The sequence below is a fragment of the Hirundo rustica genome, chromosome Z (genome assembly GCF_015227805.2).
Source record: "Hirundo rustica isolate bHirRus1 chromosome Z, bHirRus1.pri.v3, whole genome shotgun sequence".
Lineage (NCBI taxonomy): Eukaryota > Metazoa > Chordata > Aves > Passeriformes > Hirundinidae > Hirundo > Hirundo rustica.
In genome coordinates, this window is record NC_053488.1 from 61843786 (window position 1) to 61866571 (window position 22786).

Below are 22786 nucleotides of genomic sequence, written 5' to 3' on the forward strand. Positions count from 1 at the left end.
GCCAAAAATTGTCATTGAGTACTCTTTTTTCTTCAAACAACCCTCAGTTCTGAATGTCAGTGTTCACTTGCACCGTAATGCAATCTGTAATTTCATTGTACTGACACAATTTTTTTCCACAGTGCTTTCCTAATATTAAAATTAACAACCTCATGCGATTTGAGGGTTAACATATTTCCAAGCAGCTCTGTGCTGGCTGTAAGTGCCTCGGGTTTTGAGTTACTATCCGCGGTATTCGGCGCGGCTGCCAGCAGCGCCGGCGGCGGCCAGCAGCGCGGCTTGAGCGAGCGCGGCAGGAAAGCAGCGCTACCTGCCAGGAGAGGGCGCGGGGCAGCCCTGGCGCGGCGGCCCCGCTCCCCGCCCCGCCCGCCCGGCACGGCCAGAGCCAGCACGGCGCCACCGAGGCAGCCAGCGAAAGGACGTGCTGGATGCTCACAGCATTCCCAAACAACGAGATAGTGACTGACAAATGGGTGCAATCCGGGTAACAGCCCCCCCCCCCCCCCACCCGCTACGTTCGGGTTTGAAATAAGACGCAGAAACAGGAATAAATACTGAGGACATAAGAACCCAGAGAGATGCAGTGTGATGCAGAAGCACGTGAATACACAGAGCCCATATGCACAACCCCTTTGGCTGCTTCCAGAGGTCGTGAGTTCAAAGATTAGCCATGAAGCAGAAAAAAAGAGAACTTCTTGTTTCCATTCCTTTTCCCAGTATGCAATGTCTCCAGGAAAATTACTCCTCCTCCAGTCCTTTTTTCAAGCTCCATGAATTAGTTTTTGTCCTTTCCTAGAGATCTTGAAACTTCAGCAAGACAAACCTGTCACCTGATTTGCCCAGGGTGAGGAGTATAGGTGGAAAGAAGAGATCATAACAAAACATACACAAAAAAAGTTTCCCTTTTAGTGTAACACAGATTTTCAAATTGGCTGTTAAAACCGCCTCAGCAAAACATTGGTACACAATATCCAGGACAAATACATGAATTGTGTAAAACTCCAACATCAGTAGCTCGCCTTGTATACTGGTGAACCTCTTCCAATTTTGTTACCCCTTATGCTGTAAGTATCTGTTGCACAGATGCTGTGCTGTATCTGATCATTCTTGACACTCTTCTTCATACTTTTACTAGCTTTTGTGGTTTCTTTTTTATATACACAAAGATGATTTATGTAGTATACGGTAAAATAATTAATTTTAATAGGAAATAAACTGTTTTCTGTCTGAAGACAAGGAAGATCAATCTAGCATTTTCACAGATATCTATGGTAACTCTGATATCCATCTCCTAGCAGTATTGGCAAAAGCAAATTTCTTTCAATCCAATAAAAATGAACTACTGGAAATGTAATTCTCACCACCACCACAACTACTGCTTAGCATTTATCACCATTGAATTTCTTCAGTCATTTTGCTGCCCATTAGATCAGTGCTGCAGTATGTTTTAGTTTTAGTAGTAGTATCTTCACTACCCTGAAATTCTGGAATCATCAAGCTCTGTCATTCATTCACTTTTTCTGAACCATTTCCAGCACTGATCTGCACAAAACTCCACTGTCAGCATTCCAACACTACGAAAGCCAAGCATCTATTCTTCTCTTTCGCTTACTATGTTTAATTCTATGACTAAAAGAAAAAAAATTACATTCATGAACAGCTTTAAAAAAAGAAAAAACAAACTAAAACCACATAAAAAAAAACTCTAGAGGCTTTGGTGAAAGCTGGACAATGTTGGGGTTCTTTAAATATAAAACAATATACAGACTCAATCAACAATATCTACTACATATTTAGTCCTTCAAAGAACTCCCACTGATTTGCAAGGCATGACTTTCATCTCCTAAAGGTACCATTATCCTACCTCTTACTACTCATTCATGTGCTCACTAAATCCTCACTTAAATAAAACTGCCAATATGTCTGTCCAGCACTGAAGTCATATTCACATTACGTTCCCACACAGACTTCATCTCTTTTTTTTTTTTTTTTTTAAGCAGGAGGTAGCCATGGGAGAAATAAGATTTTACACACAAAAGCATCAGTTAGAATAAGGAGTAATAGCAGCTGCAGTCATTATTCTGAATTAATTAATTTCCAAGTGACTATAAAGATACTTACAGTAATCTCCAATTGCTTCCCCCCTCCCACCACAAATCCTTCAATTAGAAGAAACGGGAATAAAACCTTTACCACAATATTAAAGAATAATTTCTATTTGTAAAGAACAAAATGGAAAATTTCTTCAGAAGAAAGAGGACAAAAAAGGGCAGTTGATAAAGGATATTTAGATAGTTTAATATTGATCCACCATACTAAGTCGACACGCTATGTACTGCAGATATCAGTCTTCTCCAGAATAAAGTACAAAGACCAGCTAGTATACACAGCAAGAAATTAATTAGAATGGTCTCAGAGTTCCCACAAGGATCATCTTATCTTGACAACTACCATACCTCAGCAGAGGATGATCAAAATACAAAGGAAAGGTTACTTACAGAAATGTTCTTTACTTCATCAGGTTCTCATGAATTACAGAGACATTTAAGAAAATACCTAAGTTGGTTCAGTAAAGTGAAATGCATGTTGGGATGATGAAAGAAGTCAACAACAAAAAAGGTATCTATTTTGAATACACACAAGTATTTTCAAAGTGAGTGCAGAAACAAGCTGACACTTCTGTCATTATTTTGATTAATAGTAAGTGGTTTGTTTTGCTGCCACTGGTCAATTTTCACATAGAGGTATATGAGTTGCATTAATTTTTTTTAATATTATTGCAAAGGTTGGCTCATTATTAAAATAAACATTGAAAATACATAGAAAAGACATGAAGTCTCATCTGCAAAATGGCTTATTTTGCATCCTTACAAAAAATAATATAGTAGAATTCTTATGCAAGACTTGATTAGAAAAATCTTCATCTGCAAGTCATATTTTTAAGTCAGTTGACAACCTGCACTTAGAATGTACTTTAATATTTTCCTTAAGTTGTCTCAAATTCAAGAAAAAGCTGCCCTTGCGATCTGTTTTAACTGTGTACCTAGTAATCGAATGCATAAAAAAACCCCCCACGACAGATGCTTCTATTTAAGTATCTTATCAACAAGAAAGTTTTCATAATGAAGCCGATGATATTTTTACTGATTTTCATTTTTAAGAAATGCAGCCCATTTTTGTAATGTAATCCAGGAGAGTATTTCCAGGAGAGTATTAAAAAAAAAAATTAAAAAACTTCTGCTAAAATAATGTAATAAAACAGTAAGAATGGCTGCCAGCTATTTTCTTCCTTCAAGTTTAAAATGTACAGTACAAGATCCCACACTGATTTTTCTTTCTGTCTTTCTTACAATTTTAAGTATCCTTTTATGCTTGCTATCAAAAAAAAAAAAAAAAAAAAAAAAAAGAAAAAAAAAAAAAGAAAAAAAAAAGAAAAAAAAAAAAAAAAAGTATCACATTCTACAGCTTTCTTATGCTGAGATTGCTCATTCAACATATTTTGACCCTGAGGAGAAGCAACCAAGAGAACAGCTTAGGAAAACACTTAAGAAAATTAAGTATAGACTTTCTCATTTTAGCATAAATACAAATGGAAGCAATGTATCTGTGAAAAGAGTATGAAATGCTATGAAGATTAAGAACAGAACTCAACCAGTGATTAAAGCAACCTGCCTTCTAACACTTTTGATAATCAAAGAAGACTATAGGCAGGAATATTCAAGTAAAGTGGGTATACTGAGGAGATATGTTTATATAGGCTCCTGATGAGACATTCCTTCCTCATTCATCAATCAAAAAAACCATTCAATAGCCCACCTTTTTCCATATCTCCATAGTGAGCTGTGGACTCTTATTTTCCTTTAGCCTTACTTTTGCTGCAGTGTACCTACAGAACCCATTCCTGCTGAGTTTCACATTCCTCACTGCTTGAAAATCCATCAGAGTTTTGTATTTATTAACATCATCTCTGTGCATTCAGTGTTTTCTACATTCCTCACAGGCTGTCTGCTCTTTCTTCTACCTTTGGTGTACTTCCTGTTTGAGTTTGGGCTCAGGAACACACTGTTTATCCACACCACCTTCTTCTCAATTACATCCATTGGTCTTTACATTGTGTTCCCTACTAAGGAGAGCTTCAAACTCGACATAATGACTATTAATGCTGTTTGTTTGACAAAAATAATATTCCCTACTAAGGCATGCATTGTTCAGAACAGCTATGAATTGCCACTAGCAAAGTAGAATTTGCTGTTGAGAGCAGCAAACTTTTGTTAACAGCACCAGACTGCTTGCACATGTATGACCAATCTACACATGGACGTATCTGCCACTCGAAGCCCCATGCTTCCTGCATTACTGCAGAGGAATGCATTATGCATGGATAGAAAGTCAGACACATGCACCAGAGCAAGGATCTGGACTGCTCCACTCAAGGAGGGCTGAATAGGTTCTACCTCTTCTTCCTTCCCTGAAAGGGTATACAAGTGGCATCTGGCCCATGCCGTTGCAAAAGCTGAAGCACCTGTGTTGAGAAGCCCTTAGCTGAGAAGCATCAAGGTGTGTTCATAGATTGACTACACTGAAGTTTAAGCATTTCCCATTACTCCTACAAAAACTTTTAAAGGTTAAAGATTCTATAACATTAGGATAAATGTTTGCTATCTATTTTAAAAGAAAATATGCACGACTGTTGGAAACACATGTTAAGAGAAAGAAAAAGCAAAAAAAGTGCATTAGTTTCCACGCTGACTTAAGACAATTTTATGGCAAGATGTTAACTGAAAGTCATTAACCAAGAAAGAAAACACTACTGGCTAGAAGAAAATTATGAAGATTTACGAAAAAGCCTGGTATTTCAGGATATAAAAATTCCATGCAAAAAGGCCATATTACAAGAAAGACTTATGAAGTTCCTTAAGCCAACCTACGACAAAAAAGCATCAGTTCTGTTTTCAACCTTACCACTATTACTTTCAGGAAATTGAATGACTTGTTCCAATGTGAAAACGTCCTTCAAACTGAGGTTCTACTTTTATAAAATAATTTGGCTTTCAAAACCTTAATAAAGGAGTTCATATTTAAGTCTACTTCTGTTAACATCTTGATAGAGTATAAAACTAAGGGAAAATAATGTAAAGCATTATTTTTTTTTCTGTATCTCTTGTACTAAATTCATTCTTCTGGTTTAAGTGTACTAAAACCCCACATTGTATTAACTAATCTGTTTCTCCAGTGATAGTTTTAGGGATAGAGAAGGCATCTTTCCAAGACACTTGAAAATGCCTGAAACCAACTGCTGCTCATTCCCGCCAAATAGAAAACATTTCTCCTTCAAGCACTGCATATTGCCTTTTGTCCATATTTTCTTAATGGGCATCCCCCAAACATGATATAGGAACATCTTCCATAATGCCAAGGTTTTTGTTGTAAGATACAGGGCAAAAGTACTCCTAGACACATGGTAAAGAAACAATGATTAAGATCTTACTTCAGCCAAGAAATTCCAACAACTTAAGGTAAGACAATGCTAAGAAATCACTAGACAATCTGTTATTTTAGTGTCAAGAACGTTTTAAAAAAATAATAGTTTCTTAAATATGGAAAGTAGTACTCTACCATGGATGATTAATCCATTTTGATAGCACCATCAAGCCTGACAAACAAGTAAAGAAATACCTGTGAGCGTACACAATTTAATATTTCATAGAAGTAGTATCATAGTAGAGGACTAGAAAGGATCATACCATTCTTCTTCCCCATCTTTTGTGAATTGTTGAATAAATATTCTGTAGTTTTCGAAAAATGAAAACTGAATAACTCAAAAACCAGTGTATTATTCCAACAGCTTTGAGAACTCCTGCATTGTCATTCTAACAATACGATAATATACACTACATACAACAAATAGTATAGTGACAAAAATTAACAAAAGGCTTTTCAACACAGTCCAGCACCAACACTTCATAGATTTTCAATATATGTGTAGAACTGTGCACATGTGACTGTGTAGAGCATATTAAAAAAAAAAAAAAAAGACATGGACACTCCATTAAACCTAAAAAGTAAAAGCATTTTATACTGTCTCACTCCGAGGAAACAGTGTGTTTAAAGCAATATTATGTTAGCACTGTCTGTTCAGAATTTACATAAACACAGGAAAACAGCATCCCTGAGAGTTAGTGATGCAACTGTGTTAGTGACAGCAAGCATTTTGTCCTTCTTGTTGAATCAGACTGTAGTTAGTAAAGGTACAAACTAGAAAGAAAAGTTAAAATCTTGTAACTGAAAGTTCAAGTTTGTTTCATTCCGAGAAGTCCTGCTAAGCTGTACACTCAAAAAGTTTCTGATTACAGGCAGCTGAACTGAGAAAAGTAATTCTTAAGAAAGCAAAGAATTCTCCCTGATTAGGATTTCAAACTGTCAGACTTTTTTTCTGAATAAGACAAACTTAAGCCATTGCATTAAAAACTTCAGAAAAACAGACAACTGGGTTAAGGTTGCAGAATTTCAGTCTTTATTATCTGAGACTGAAACAAATTACTGTAAAACGGAATCCACCAATAATGCCTTCTGAGGTCATCAGAATAGTCTTTCCGAAGACTTGGTTGCCAACTGTCCTCAGGCGGCTTTTTTTTTTTTTTTATCTTCTGGATATGTGATAAGGAGAAAGGACACAACGCCTTTTAGTGGAGGTGGAGGAAGCCACGGAAGTGGCTTCCAAGCAAAGCTCCTTGAAGCTTCTACTATGTCTAGCAGAGCCAATCCCTGAAGGCTCTGATGAGAGACATGTTGCTGACACAATTAAATAAGTTGGTAATGCCTCTGCAATGACATATTTAAGAAGGAAAAAGCTTATGCAGTTCTTCCTCTTCTTCCGCAAGCAGCTTTCGGGGCCACGCAGCCAGGGCCAAGTGGCACACCATCTTGACACAGCTTGCAGTGAACTTTGCTTGCTCAGCAGCTTTTAGCCAGCTGTGCTGTGGGCAGTATCAGCAGCGGCTTCTCCTTTTTGGTGCCCTGTATGGAGAGAGGCACAGAACAGTGCCAGCACCATGGCAGCCGGCATCACCCAATCAGTGCCAGCAGGGCTCACTGACAGCAAGGGGCATAATGAGCAATTCCTCAATACTGAGCCCAGATGAGATCAACCTTTCAGTGCCGCAAAACCCTATAAGAACTTTTCAATTGATAGAAATTAAGAAGAAACAAACCTACAACAACAAATTTCTCCTGAGTAAGAGAAAAGGAAAAGGTGAGGACACATGAGGAGAACAACATGGCGACACTAAGGCTAGTGCAAGGAGGAAGGCAGAGGTGGTGCTCCATACATCAGAGCTGAAATTCTTCTACAAGCTGTGGTGAGGACTATAATACAACAAACTGTTTCCATGTAACTCAAGAAGGGGAAATCCAGAGATCCACTCAGCCTGTGAGAAAAGGCGCCCATGCTGAAGCAGGTGGATGCTGAAAAGCAGTAATCTAGGAAGCCCAAACAGAGAGAGCAGACCCTTGCTTCGAGATAGAGGAGCCTTGCTTCCAAACTAGAGCAGCTTATCCTTAAAAGACTACATACACTCCATGAACTAAAATGACCCACACTATGCAGTTTGGGAAGTCTATTTTGCCCGGGGCAGGGACTCAGGTTACAGCAGGTTTGGCGGGACTGCTGCTCATGAAAATTAGAACCATGTTGGAAAAGTTCTCAGAGAACTGTTTTCTGTGGGAAGGACCCCATGCCACAGCAGAAGAGACACCTCTCCCTAAGCAAACTCAAGAAAGATTTCAAGTGAAAAAGCTGACCAAAACTCCCACGCCCTGTCTCCCACCTGCCCTGTCAGTGGGAAAGTAGAGGCTGGAGGAAGGAAAAAGGTGTTCTGAAGGTTTATTTTGGTTTTTATTATCCTCTTTTAATTGTGTTAACAGATTTTTCTTTCTACCTTTTAAGTTTTGAGCCTGTTTTGCCCTTAGAGCGTTTTCTCCTAATCCTTATCCCAGCTCATGAGCCCTTCAGTTTTTCTTTCCCCCTCCTCTGCTCAGCTACAGCAGAGGAGTATGAGTGAATAGTTTTTCTCATGGGTGTCTTGTGCTTATCCAGTGTCAAACCATGATATTTTGGCAATGGCGAAGAACTTGGGAAAAAAACTGTACTATTTTCTTTAACCTACAGAAAGCCTTCATGCCTCCAACCAACAAAGAATTTCCAGAAGTTCTAAGCTACCACTTCAATAAATCTTTTATCCTGAAAATACACACACTATCGGACTCACGTACTGCTGGCTCCAAACCATGTTGGCTGCTATAATTATTTTGTTGGATTTTTTGTCTTTTCCATTGAACTGGTCTTTGCAGTTTGTAGCTGCTCAAGACTAATCATTCAGTAAGAGAGAAGAGATATTTTTTCTTACATAAAACGTGAGGAGAAGCTTGTGGAAAACTTCTTGGTGTTATCAGAACATGAAAAGTTGCTATATTCTGCACATAGTCCATCAGTTTTGAAAAGATTTTGAATTTCCTCTGGCATGTGTTTGAGATCCACACACACTAAAACTGCTAAAATAATCTAGAATATCTCAAACCCTATTTGCTCTGAACTACAACTTTATAGATCACTTTCTATTTCTATATTTATATTGTATCCAAAATTTTATTACCTCAAAATTCTCAAATTTATAACTTGATGTAGTGGTGTGGGATTTGTTTTGGTTTTATTGTGTGTTCTGTTAATTTATTGAATGGTTCTTACCCATGTACCCCTGTTTGCTCCCCCCAATGGTCTTTCCTTGTTTTTCACCCCTCCAACCGTTACATGTCAATCCCCCACTCCCCCCTCCTCTGGGGTCTGCCTGTCATCTCAGGGCCTTCCCCTGGAGCTAGGAAGTTCTTCCAAGGGTGTCGAGTGACAGCTCAGATCCAGAGGGGGTCCCACCTTACCATTTATATTTGGTTTATGAAAATATCATTCCCCAGTGTGACCCCTCCCTGGTGATCCCTGATTTGCTCACCCACTGCCTCTTCTCCTGGTTCCACCCCCAATAAAAGGTGCTGGCAAGCAGCCTGGGGGGCTCTGCCTGGGCAGTTACCTGGAGGTGAGGAGGTCCCGCACAGGGGCTCCAATAAACTCCTGTGACTCGCTCAGCAGCGTCTGCCTTTCTGTCTCTGCCGTCATTGCCCTGCCCCACCTGTGCTTGCCGCCGAGGTCGCGTGGGAGCCACGACCCCACAGGATGGGATTAGCTGGCACAGGCAGCTGTCCGTACCTTTTCACGCTGCAGTGTCTGAGGTAGCCTGGGCGAGCGTGAAGAAGACCACACTTTAGGCACCACAGCAACTTGAGTTTTGTGAAGGAGTTTTTTATGAATCTTATGATCAATAATTAGGACAAAGGTTGCTGGGAGAAAGGTTTTACCCAATATAAAATCTTCCACTCATCTGAAAGAACATTACAAGTTTGTGTGAAAGCTGCCTTTTTTACTTTTTCCATGCTGAATGAGGAATATTTCTATGCCAACTCTAAAAATCTGTTTGTCCAGAAATCAACAATGGTTGAAAAAATATGTAAGCAACTAGTGCCCTTTAGGTTGTGATTCATATGAAACAGGAGCTTTTCCTTCCTCTAAGAAACAAATACACTATAGAGCTAGTAAGTGTCGATTTGTGCATTTTTAAAGTCTAAAAATACCCAAGTAAACCAACCTTTCTCCTATTAAATATTAATATAATTGTGCATTGTTTTTAACAATAAAGTCAACTCAAAATTTCAGATAACCAAGTTCATTTACTAGCTATCTACTCAAGAAATGGGAGAGTTTTTCCTTCTCAGCTCCTTACTTTGAGGACTCCTTCCTTTCTATAAACTATTTCAGAGCAAAATTTGCCTTCAGCTCTCTAGATTACAAATCTAGCCTCCCCTGTCAACCACTCTTAAAGCTACCACTTACAAACCCTGTACAAAGTCAAGCCAACCAAAGCAACACTTGAATTTACTTCACCAATACAGGCCTGAGCGCAGGCAGGCTTTAAGATCTCTGCATGAGCTGATCCTGGAGGGAAAAGCACAGTGCAGACAGAACAGACTCCTGGTAAATGCATGCAGAACAAATCTTGCAGTGAAACCTTCTCAAGAACACTCACAAAAGCCCTATAAAACATAGGCTTAGGAGCTCAATGCTCCAGCACACCTGATCACTTATCTCTTAGAAACTAAGAAACTAAGAAACAAATACTTGGCATTAAAAAACAATTTAAAAAATATAAATAAAAAGAGAGAGAGAGAAAAAGGAAGAAACACAAGACCAAGTTTAATAACGATGGCAAGTCAGTAATGCAGCGTGCCTCAATGTTAATGTCCTGGTGTTTGAGTTCTGCTACCCATTTTCTTTTCCCCTTAAATCATTCATGACTATTCTTACTGGAAGTATTAAGCTAAAAATCCCTATGATTCTAGCTGTTCAATCTGGCACAAAGCACATCTCAATTGGTCAATGAAGCCTTTCCTGTTATTAGATTTTTTTGAAGACTAAGATCTCTGCAAAGTGAGAGGAAAGAGGAAATGTTTTTAACCTTTCTTTCTTTCTTGAGGAAAGAAAGGAAGAAATGCTAAAAACAAACAAAAGACCTCCTAGAATAGCACACAATAGTAAGAGTGATATGATCACTACAGTTATTAACTACGCTTACCAAGGAAACAATCAAAACAGCCATATTGTGAGAAGACATTTGTCATGACCTATACGTGACTCTTGTGCTCAAGCTGTATAATTGGAATTCATAACTCATTTCACCACATATAATTTTATGTGGTACCAACTAAAATTGAGACATTTGTACAAATCATAATGAAGTTATAACTTCTAATGCATTTTCTTGACATCATAACAATTAAGATACAAACACTGCATCAATTACAAGCAAGGCTGAAAATTAAAGAAAGATATAACTCAAATGCAACTAGTTTCTTGCAGCTACAATTTGAAGCTGTTACAGAACCAAATACAAATGGCATGATATTTAGAGCTTGCAGGACAATGAGGAGACTGTACTGTCAGACACACAAAATGCCTTCAAAGCAGCACAAGAACTTTAAATTATCTGCTTTAACTGTTACAGTAAAAACTCTGAATACCACATACTGCTAAGCACATTCATGTTTAGCTTGGAAAGCTTAAGACTCAAATTGTTTAACACCTTGATAAATGCAAATACTCATAATTTTCTAGTTATGTTAATATTCAAGTTTACTCTGAAAACACTTCAAGTTTCAGTAATGCAGCTGCAGAAAACAGACAAAAGTTTTAGTTACTAAAATAATTATCTCTAATATTCAATTATCTAAACATGGCATTACCTTCATAGCATGGATTTCTTCTATTAATCTCTCAACTCGTTTTTGGTTCTTTAATTTCAAGTCTTCTGAGCCCCTGCAAGTGAAATCTATCTTTATTAAGAAAATCTTAGTTTAGTTACTTTACTTCCTCTCTGGCAATATAAGTAGTAAAATTTAAAAATCAGAAGATGGTGCATAAACACAATCCCTTATCGGCAAATGAACATTTTAGCAAAGAGCTGAACATAGGCTAATGCTTTTGCTGTACTGAACAGCAGAGGAAATACTGAGGATTTAGAAGAACAATGAAATGTTACTGTACTAGAAAATGCTAAACCACAATCCATGTCAAGAATAGGTGACACCAGTGTCTCAAATATAATTATATTTTAAGATCTGTAATATTTAAATATGGAATTTCATTGGCCTTGCTTCTTATTTTGGACAACTTGCTAAAATTATGAGAGTATGCTCAATTTTGACTATGAACTCAGTAAGAGATGTATCTCACACCATCTCTAAGATACATGGTAAGTTATTTCAGGCCAGTAATCTTTAAAAACATAATCTACAAAATATTGTTTAAACTGTTCATATAAGAATTATGTAATAGTAATTTACTAAAAATCAAGTATGAACTGTATATCTATGCAAAGTATTTTTTACTACACAATACTGAAGACAATTACAGTGAGAAAACTTAAATTCAACTTAAATTCAACAGCAGGATAACCTAAAAGATGAAATCTGACACTTTCAGATGTGCTGTAAAAGGTTCTGTAACTGATTCAGACTACCTTCCAATACACTAAATCCCATTTTAAAAAGTCATACCATTTCTGCTTTATTTAACTCCTTTTAGTTAGTATTTTTAGTCTAAAGTGATGTAAAAATAATACATAGAATTTATGTGGTTTAGTGCCTCAAGTTTTAAATGTAGTGCTTTTTTCTCCCATTTGTCCATTTTTGTGAAAACAATTAAAATACTGCCTCATTTATAAACCACAAAAAATCCATTATACTTTAAAACTGACTTTTTCAATTTTAATTTCCCGATGTGTCTGGTTAGTCTCCGAATAGTGAGGACTCTGGCCTTCTTCACATCTTTTCTCATCTTCACAACCTGTGAGAAATATGGAAGACATTATAAAGTGTTTTCCTTGATTACGTTCCATATACAATACATTCATTACATTGAGTTAAATTTTAGAAATTAGTTCAACAAAGAGAACTATTTTGAAAAGAGAGTGCATTTCCTTGCTAACCAAATCCCATTTCAAATGAATTCAGATGTCCATTAAAATCAAACTGCTTCCATAAACATAAGAAGAACAACCAACAGTCTAAAAATGCGCCTGAGGTCTAAACAGAAGACAAGACATTCCTAACTAGCCATACTTTCATATTATTCTTAGAGCTAGACTGAGCTAGAGATTTGAAAAAATCTCACCTTTTGCCTTCACTTTGCTTATTTTTGTCCCAGTGAAACACCAGCAGTACATTAAGTCCATTGGTACATAATACATTAAAGCATTTTCATTATGAAACATTATGAAGTGTTTAAAAAATACTCTCAAAATTAACATTTTTTATTATGGAACAGAATTTGAGATATTAAATTCTTTATATATATTTGAATTAGTTTTTGTTGAAAACAAAAATCTAAGTGATTTCTAACTCTCTATAGCCTGTCTCAAGTTGCCATCCTACCCAATAACAAAGAGAATTCTTCTTATTATTATTACAGATAGTATGAACAAAGAAGTCTTTCCAATCTTTTGCAATTAAATTCCAGAACAGAAAACCTTAAGCCCAGGTGCTGTCAAATGATGAACATTTCAGAGATACAAGGAGTCAACAGTGATCCCTTTTTTTCTACAACTTCCCCCATATTTTTTCATATACATCTTACTATGTCTATTAAGATTTTGTATTTAACAGTTAAACTTATAATTAACATCACATATTAAAACAAACAAAAAAATCAGTCTTCCTGATAAAAGACGAATTTAAGATAAATTAATCTAGTGGGATAAGTTTCAAAATTAAGTTGCCACCTCTTTTCTGAATAAAGTTTTTTACATCAGATTTCTATTCTAATATCTCAGAGATATTAGAGAGAGACCATATCTGTGCAGAGACCATAAAGATGATACTCAGAAAAAAAAAAAAAGAAATTTAGAACACATACTTTGCATAACAAATTATGTTTGTAGCTTAGGTTACTGATTCAATCAAGTTCTTAAGTCCTGAATAGTATTCAGTAGTGGCTTAACTGAAGCCTGAAGCAGAGCAAAACAATTTCTAGAGAGGAGCTGATTGTCAGCCTTACCTCTGGCAGGCAAGCGAAGGAACATGTGAAACACTGCTCCTCTGAGAAGCAAGGGAGGGGAATTGTATGGAGGGGGCAGCATTAGTCACTTGCACCATGAGAAGTAAAAAGATGAAAGCTTGAGACAAAAACGACTGACCTAAAAGTGGTCTCCTGTTCCAGAAATTGAGGTTTCTGCTACACAGCAGTACCACTTGAGTCTTCAATATGCTAAGGAAGAATCCCATGTCACCATCTGCCATCAAGGCATGCAGGTATTTCTAAGACACTGAATGAAATTATCATAGATCCCTATAGCACATCATCTTCTAAAAGGAAGAAAGAAAATGTAGCTTCTGTCTGAACACTTCTTTGATACTATGTACATTCAATGTGTTTGGAATGCCAGATGCAAACTGGGCATACCTTCTTAGAAGGTCTGAGGAGGGGAGGTTGTTTTGAGTTTTGGTTTTTTAATTCTCTATTTTTTTTAATAATCAGTAAAAACATCCACAAGCTAGAAGCATACGGGAATTTAAGTAACTCATACTTTACATATTAGTTACTCTGTATGCAAACATTAAGTGTATTTAACTTTCTCTCAAAAGTATTTTGTCAGGTACTTTTAAATAGAAATATAAATGCATACACAGCATGTTTCCAGGGCCTTCAAGAGCCAAACTTCAGCCTCCTCTGCTGCCAGCCAATGAAGGCTGTATAGACATGACAGCAAGAATGAGGGAAGGTAGTCACTCTTTTGGCAGACTAGGAATATCAATTTATATAATCCAGTCACTTCTTTCACATGGGACAGTATGCATCAACTCTGTTCTTGGAAGTACTCGTCACATTCTCAAGAAAGCCGTCAGCTCTTTGAGAAAGAAACCAAAAAAGTTAAGCTTCAGATTTACAGTATGCCTGAAACAATGGGACTTAGACCACCAAGGTAGGCCCTGGTATTACAATGTGAGAGAGGCAACTTTGCCATCAGTAGGAAAAAAAATCAACTACACCACCACCACCAACAAAACCTCACAACAAACAACCCACCAAGAACAGCAATGACTTTCAAAAAATAATAAAATTTTTTATTCATAATAAGATATTTTTTATAAATAGTTCAAGAAAAGAGTAAGAAAAATAATAATTATAAACAAGTGAAACACAAACCAAACAATTTCTTCTATCAATAGGATCTAGGATTCCTGGAAATTAGGAAGTCTGCAATTGTATGTGGAAATAACCACTTCAAGAATTTCTTTGAACAATGAAGAGATGCTTTCCTTTGTTGAAGACATTTCTCTTTTTTTTGTTGGGAAATACTATTTATGAGACAGTTAAGCCATTCCTACTTATTAATGCTACCAAATTATTAATACAAATTATTACAAATTATTAATAATAGATAATATCGAAGTAAGATTAGATACAGACTACGTATCAATTATTAATTGATTGTATTAAATACAAAAGAAATCATAAAAGAAATGAACTTACTTTTGCAAACAAGCCTAGGTAGTAACATATACTACTAGCACGAATGCACATAAGCATATTTCAAAACCTATGGTTATGAACAAAAATCATCCATTTGACACTGTGCCTTTTCACAGAATAACATTTATATCACTACTGATACTAAACAAAGATGAAGTCCAAAAAATTTATGGAATTCCACAAAGAGAGGCATCCATCTACCCAACAGCTTGCCATCTGCAGTAAGCAAGCACTGCCACAAACCATTTCCAGCCATAGGCAGATGGTAGTTGCTGCTGCCTCTTCAAGAAAGGGCAAACAAAGAGTACAGCAGAGGATCAGCAGATGATAAGCCAGACAAGAACAAGAAACTCTCTTGCAATTCACCTCTTCTGAGGAGTGCACATTACCGAGGGAGATTGTAACAACAATTGCTGGCTTCAGTATAGCCTATATTAATGTGATACTTGGTACAATGCTCCCAGTACTCATCTAGCAATGAAAACAGTCCCAACTTTAATGGATAGGTACCACTGACGCAGTACAAAGGCACCAGAGGGTACATATCAAACTAAGAGGGTGATTTTTAGCAAATAATAAAGAACAAGTACATGTTTAAAGACATCACAGGAACGGTATTTAATCCAGAATTGACAGCCCAGACTTCCTCCCTGAGAAAAGGAGAAAGTAGTAGCTCCACCTACTTTGCCTTTCTGTTTCAGGTTATATCTGGCTCCAAAGGGTTAATAGACATTACCAGAGATTTGTCTTTTTGTGTGGTAGCCCAATCAGACCTTCCCAATCCTTAGCATGTCCAAGCCCTTCTCATGCCCAGAAAGCAACTGACACAGGATTACTTAACTGTACCTTTGATCACTAAGTCTTCTCTTTTTCATTAAATAGTTCTGTTTTGACACTGGTATGTAACTATGACATTCACAGTTACAAATTAATTTAAACAAAAGTCTTGAAAAGGCTGAATCAGTTCCTAAATCAGTGTTAGACTGTCTGGAAGGGCTTCTGATCACAGACATTATTCCTTTTAAATTAATGGGACACTGTTATTGTACATAAAACAAGACAAAACACATGTGCAATAGAAGAGAAAGTTAAAAGCCTCTCACATAATTAAGCTCTTCCAAAAAAACCTTGTTTGAAAATATCCACATTTTTTTTCAAAAGAAACAAGGCATTTTTATATAAAACAACATCAAAAAGTCTAGTTTAGGTTCTGAAAGTCTATATTACTACGAAACAGTCCTCATATTATGGAGGGCAAGAAAAACACACCAAGGAATGTGGATAAAATTATAGTGCAGGTACAATTATACATTCATATTTACATGAGTAGTCAAAGATATTTGCCTTCACATTTTTAAGACAACAGCAGCAAAGTTCTCAAACGAGCATTACATTAGAATAAAATGTTATACTTGGCCACTTTTGAAACTTGTTTTGAGGTCTGTACAAGCAACATGACTCCAAACTAAGCTAGTGTTCAGCCAATTAGAAAAAAAAAAAAAAAGGGAAGTGTGACTTAAGATTTGTAGATGTATCAAGAAAGGTACGTGTCTACTCTGAACGAGAGTATCAACTGTACTTGACAAAAAAAAATTCCCCAACCAAACCATTATTCAAAGAACAAACAAACAAACTCCAATGGATTAAGAGAAGCACTAGTATATTTCTGCCTATGACTTGTTTGAATGTATTTTATTCAAAAAACACTTAAATACTACAACATATGTGAAGGAAAAATTTGGGGTTTTTTTACATTACTACATTAAAAAAGCTAATACTGTATATGAAAATACCTGAAGGATCTAGAATGTCTTAAATTCTTAACTAAAGTTAATAGCAGTTAACTTACAGAGTCAGCCCCAGCTGTCCAAAATCCATGAAAGCCAATAAACTGATGGACATGTCCTTCTCTTCAGAGCAGTTTAAGCACATACAACTGTTCTTCTTGGGCTTCAGCCCACGAGGTACTGAATATTTTGGTCCTGAGCCAATAATGCACTTAAATGATTAAATCCTTAAACAACGAGCACTAGACAGACCAGAATTTCTTCATCCACTTCTGCTTTATGCCAGCACACAGTTTAGTCCTAGTTCTGGTACAAGCAACCAGAAAAGACAAATCATTCTGTTCTCTTAAAGAAAGGACATTGCATCTAACCTCATCTAGTGAAAAAAAAAAACCCTAATTGTTAAGAGTTTATAACATTGTGAAACATCCATAATGTTGAACAAACACATTCATTAAACAGAGGCCTTCAGCCTCTCCCTCAACACAGTAAGGTCTCTTCTATATGAATGTATATCCTATGTATATTTAAATATATCCTATGTATATTTCTTTTACAATTTGAAAATTATGTCCCTAAAGCAGTGTTCTGTAATTTTAAGCAGACATATTCAAGTTCACTGTGCAACAGAAGGTCTCTTATGTCTTCTCTATTACTTGATGCTTGGGAAAAAAAAGGGTAGTTCTGAGCTTGCTTTTACATTTCAATTTCCTCCTGTACTCTCCAGGCTAACATGATTTATCTGACATGAGGGTCACATGTGAGAGTGGAATAAAAAGGAGAAAACATCAAGAACCAAGGCTGTTAATTCTGTCCCCCAGAAGAGTCTATTTCAAATACTGCCTATCATACTGCTATTGACAAATTACCATTTGTAATTTGTCTAGTGAATGAATGACAGGAAAAAAAATGAAATTGCAAGTACAGGATATATTTCAGTCCTCATACACTCCCTTCATGCAAGAGAGGAGGTTGAACACTAGGAGGTTGAAATAACAGCCTGATCTACTAGAATCAAAATGGCTCAAATACAAAAGGAAAACATTATTTATATATGCCTGTAGATACACAATAGTTTTTAGATTTTAATGTAGCAAGAGATTTACTTTTTAATAAAATTTAAACAGCGTTGCTAAAGTAGAAAGGGAAGAAATCACTAAAAATACACCAAAACCACTTGTATTTTGTACAGTGGCCTTTTTTACAAATTTATACAAATTGCCTTAATTACATATCAACATGCATCAAAAGAAGACTTCCATCTTTAAAAAAAAAAAAAAAACAACAAAAAAACACACACCACAAAAAAAACAAACAATGAAAAGAAAGTGAAATGTGTGTAAGTTGAATATTCAAGGTCTCTCCAATACCTACAAAACCCATGGAACTCAGTAATGCTTCAGCTGTCACTGATCTTACCTTTTCTCATTTTATTGCACATCAAAAGCATTGGTTTCACTTTATAGTTACTTGGCAGTCTTCTGACCAAGAAATTACCGTGGCAACGCAATTTTCTCAACATTAGGTTTTTCGGTGCTATATGGCAACACAGTTTTAAAATTCAAAACACCTGCAGCTGGATCACATATTAGCCAGAACTAACAATAGTACATAATCTTTTGAGTGAATAATCGAAGTGAAAAACTGTTTCTAGAATTTCATTTTAAATATTTTTCTCTATTATCTGGAATGCCAGTTTGAAAGATCTAATGATTTTTAGATTCTGAGGAAAATTAGCTTTTGCCAAGTTTCCTTTTCCCTTTTTTTTTTTCTCTTTTCTTTTTTTTTTCCCTTTTTTGCAAAAAGAATCCCTGTATTATGGTACATATTTTATACCTGTCAAAATATGTGGAAATAGGCAGAAAGCCTTAATACAGCTTCATATATTTGCAATATAAAAACATATATAAGTAGGGTGGCAAAGGCAGCAAGAAACAACATAAACACACCTGTGTTAAGTATCAGTGTTCAGTTTTGGAACAGTTTTAGACAAAGATATACATCGCAAAAAAGAATATATTTAAAAAAAAAAAAAAAACCAAAAAAAACCCACAAGGTGAATTTTCAGCCAGATCAGTTTCTGGAACTGTTTTCCCTTATGCTCACATGAATGTTAGCTAGTTCCAGCACAAAAGAACAAAGTAGGAACATACAGAAGACAGAAAGACCACAACACATCAGACTACAATAAATGAGCTGTTTATTTAATATAAAGATGAAATCCCAACATAGAAAGTGATAAGGAACACAGTTTTTTAGTTACTATCTGTGCCACACCAGTATGGTGTTAATATTGCCTTAGTTATCCGCTACATGAGAACAAGTTTGAATCAAGTTAATTCAATTTTATCCCAATATATGTATTAGAATGTACAGAAATTCTTGAAACATGAGTTAAATTCTTCTGGATTAAACTATTGCACCCTGCTGCCCAAAGCAGGCAGAAATGCCACTGCTAGATGGAGCATCCAGAAAGCAAAACATCTGCAGCTTCTCAGGCCCCTGGGTACTGACTCTGTCAGGTTTCCCAAGGGGTTTGCTAAGGATGAATGAAAAAAAAATGCACTGCCCACTCGGGCAAATTTCCAGCATCCTCACAGGGAAAAGTAATGCACACTCCCCTTGTGAGTTACTGTTCAAACCCTTCCTCCACAGTCCGCCCATGCTGCTTTCTTTGTACTTTCTCAACTGAAGCACTGAAATATGAGTTTCTTTATTCAATATAGCATTGTATTTCCTCCTGCATGGAGAACAGTTGTCATTTCTAGTAAAATTTCTCCAAGTGGAAACCACACTGAGTACTCGGAAACTCTGGAAAAGATCATTTTCATCTAAAGGTTTTGAAAAGCAAATCCAAATATCTAGGATAGTTGGGAGGGAGTAACGCTAGCCTAGAATTACTTGATCATTGCCAAAGACCAAAATTTAATGGATTTACTGCTTCAAAGTCAGTCTCTCACTGGATGGAGTAAGACTCTATGCGGTACTTCAGAAAGCATTCAAGTCTAAACCAGGATCATGAGATGGCTAGACACATTTCTAATCCCTAAATACACATCAGTAGTTGTAAATGTCCAGATAAGAACTGTTATAGACTAGTCTCAGATATATCACTGCATATGTAACCACATGGAAGTAGAAACTATAAACATTTTCCAAAACAGAGGACCACTTGAAGGTAATTTCTAACTCTGTATTTAATTGATCAGCTGAATGCAAGTTTGAAAACCCCCAGCTATTACTCTGCTAAAAATATTTCCATGGAATATTGAATGAGGAGGTGATCAAGGCATTCAATATAGACAAGCTTAAATCAATTGACTTCAATGTCTAGGACTTTTAATTAGACCAGAGCTCTAGCTAGAAGTCACGAGAAATTCATGCCTCCTTAAGCTTTTACTTTACAGAAAGACAGTAGAAGCTGGAGTAGTGATGTGAGAATTATGAGGGTGAACACACTTGAATAAACAGTAAGAATGCTGAGGGCTCTTACCCCTCTTCAAAAGGTGAACCTTTTAAAAGGAGCTGGAAAAGAGCACTGATCACAAGACAACATTATGAATCTGTACATTACTTGCATAATCTGAATCATGATATCACAGTCGGGCTACAATGACTCACAATCTGTGTATTTTTTTACATTAATTATATAGGTCACAAACATGGTCCAAACCTGCAGAGTTGAACTGCCATCATGAAAAGAAAATTGTGTCAAAATTGGGTAAGAACCTTTCCCCATAACAAATACAGAAAATGAACCACCGTGATTCCAGTATAAATCTGGAGGTGCGTTTGGGATTGTGATTAAGAGATGTTAATATAAGTGGTGGTACGACCTCCAAAGTGACCACAAAAAAACCTCCAAGTCTTGATCGCTAATATGTTGCAACTCTTCTCCTCTATTCTGAAAGAGCAGAGCATCCAAACTGTGTATTCTGAAATAATATTTGTTAGGCTGGTTTCTGAGAAAAATCTTTCCTATTTTGGCTGAGAACAGTACATGCATACTCATTCGCCAGCACATGTGGCTCTGAACCAGCCAGAGAACACCCACCCTCTCCTGACTGTCCAAACAGGCGGGAAACATAGGCCATAGCTACAGTTACTGAGAACACTCCAAAAGAGTAACCCCCAGGCCAACACATGGAAAACTCAAGAGACAGAGGAATCATCCTAACTGAAGATATCTATATGAAGTTTTATGGAATACTGGACTCAAAGCTGTAACATCAACTGGTTCTCAACTTATGCACACAATACATTTTAATTTTTATATTATCATTTGTACTGATGATTTAATCTGGTGATTGAAACTTCAAGGGAACAATGACTTGCTGAATGGGATAGAAGGAGAGATTCTTCTGTGCAAGACACTTCATAAAAAAAAGATACTTTTACAGTTACTTCAATTGCCCTCAGCTTGCACTAGTTTCACACATCAAGAGGCCAGGAAAAGAACTAGAAGCCTGTGCAATGTTACAGCATCACAATATTTGACAAATACTACAAGGAAATGCACCATCATTATTATTATTCATCATTCAACATGAACACTCACTTTGTAGTGAGTGTCATCCATTTCAAAGTTTTTATTTCAATGTCACTATATAGTAGTTATTATTATACATGCAAATAATTAAGGACAAATGATTTCAAATTCAAATAAATGAAACAAAACAGCATCAAAAGGAATGATGAAGTTAGAGTAATACCTACTAAATAATTTTTCACTTCTCTCTAAATCTGAAAGATAAAAAAATTAGCTAAATACCACAATTTTTGGATTGACCATAAATATACATTTAGTCAGCATTTATGAAAGTAACTGATCTTACTATGATAAGAAAAATAACTTGTTTTAAAATTTAAACTATTTTTCTTCAAACTTCTCCTCTATGAAGTCTGTCCTTTGTTAACACAATAAGAAGAGGCCTAAGTACTGAAAAAAGACTGGAAGGCTATTTAGATATGTGAAAATTTCCATTTAAAAAGGAGAATGATCAACTATCAACAAAAGGAACATCTAACAACTTCTGCTGCTCATGCAGAAGTCAATGTTCTGGATAGAAGCAAACTTTGCCTCAAGTTAGGTCTTGCAATGGTTACAGCTTATTTTTATTACATGAGTAAGCATCACCAATATTAATAGATTTTGGAGGGATAAGCAGCTCTATTACACTCTCCTTAGAACCCAAAGAAATTTCAATTGTGCAAGTATATTTTAAAATAATTTACTTTAAATAATATAGTTTAACTATAAAATAATAGTTACTTTAAATATAATATAATAAATATCATAAATATAATGTAATAAATATTATAAATAAATTTATAATAAAATAAAAGGGTTTTGTCTCTAATTTGTATCTTCCAAGACTGTGCTTTCTTGTCAGATGTTCTGATATGACACGTATAAATCATCTATATAAGTAGCATCACAAAACTGTAACAGAAACCTTCACACAGGAAGTAAGTAGAGTGGTATGTCACAGAATGACACAGCATAATAAAAAAAGCATGGAATGATGTTAAGTCCAAAATATTGATTAAAAAAAACCCCAAAATGTCATTACCACTTTCTTCTTATGCCTGGGAAAAAAGCTACTGAGAAAGAGATAATAAGGACTTAGTATCCACATTTTTAAAATGAAAAAATCCTTTATTAAAAAAAGAGAACAAGAAAATAGGGAACGAACAGAAATTGTGTTTGTGGTTTATGACTTTCGAAGTATTTTGCCTTTCTTCTTAAAAAAAAGATCTGTCTTCTTATTCAAAAAATGTCATCAACCCCAAATTTCTTTAAAGAAGCGTGAGACTCCTTTTACTAACAGGCTATCAAGTCTAACTTTTCATCTGTCTTATGATGCTC

General features: G+C 36.0%; 1 protein-coding gene across 1 annotated transcript in view; it reads right to left on the minus strand.

Annotated features, from left to right (window-relative positions):
* The window catches only part of SRFBP1 (serum response factor binding protein 1), a 70610-nt gene that overhangs the window by 35136 nt on the left and 12688 nt on the right, over positions 1 to 22786 (minus strand). The window contains exons 2-3 of the mRNA XM_040090088.2: positions 12357 to 12445; positions 11344 to 11416 (exon numbers count right to left, since the gene is read on the minus strand). Of these exons, the coding sequence (XP_039946022.1) occupies positions 11344 to 11416; positions 12357 to 12445 (162 nt within the window). The remainder of the gene's footprint in view (positions 1 to 11343; positions 11417 to 12356; positions 12446 to 22786) is intronic.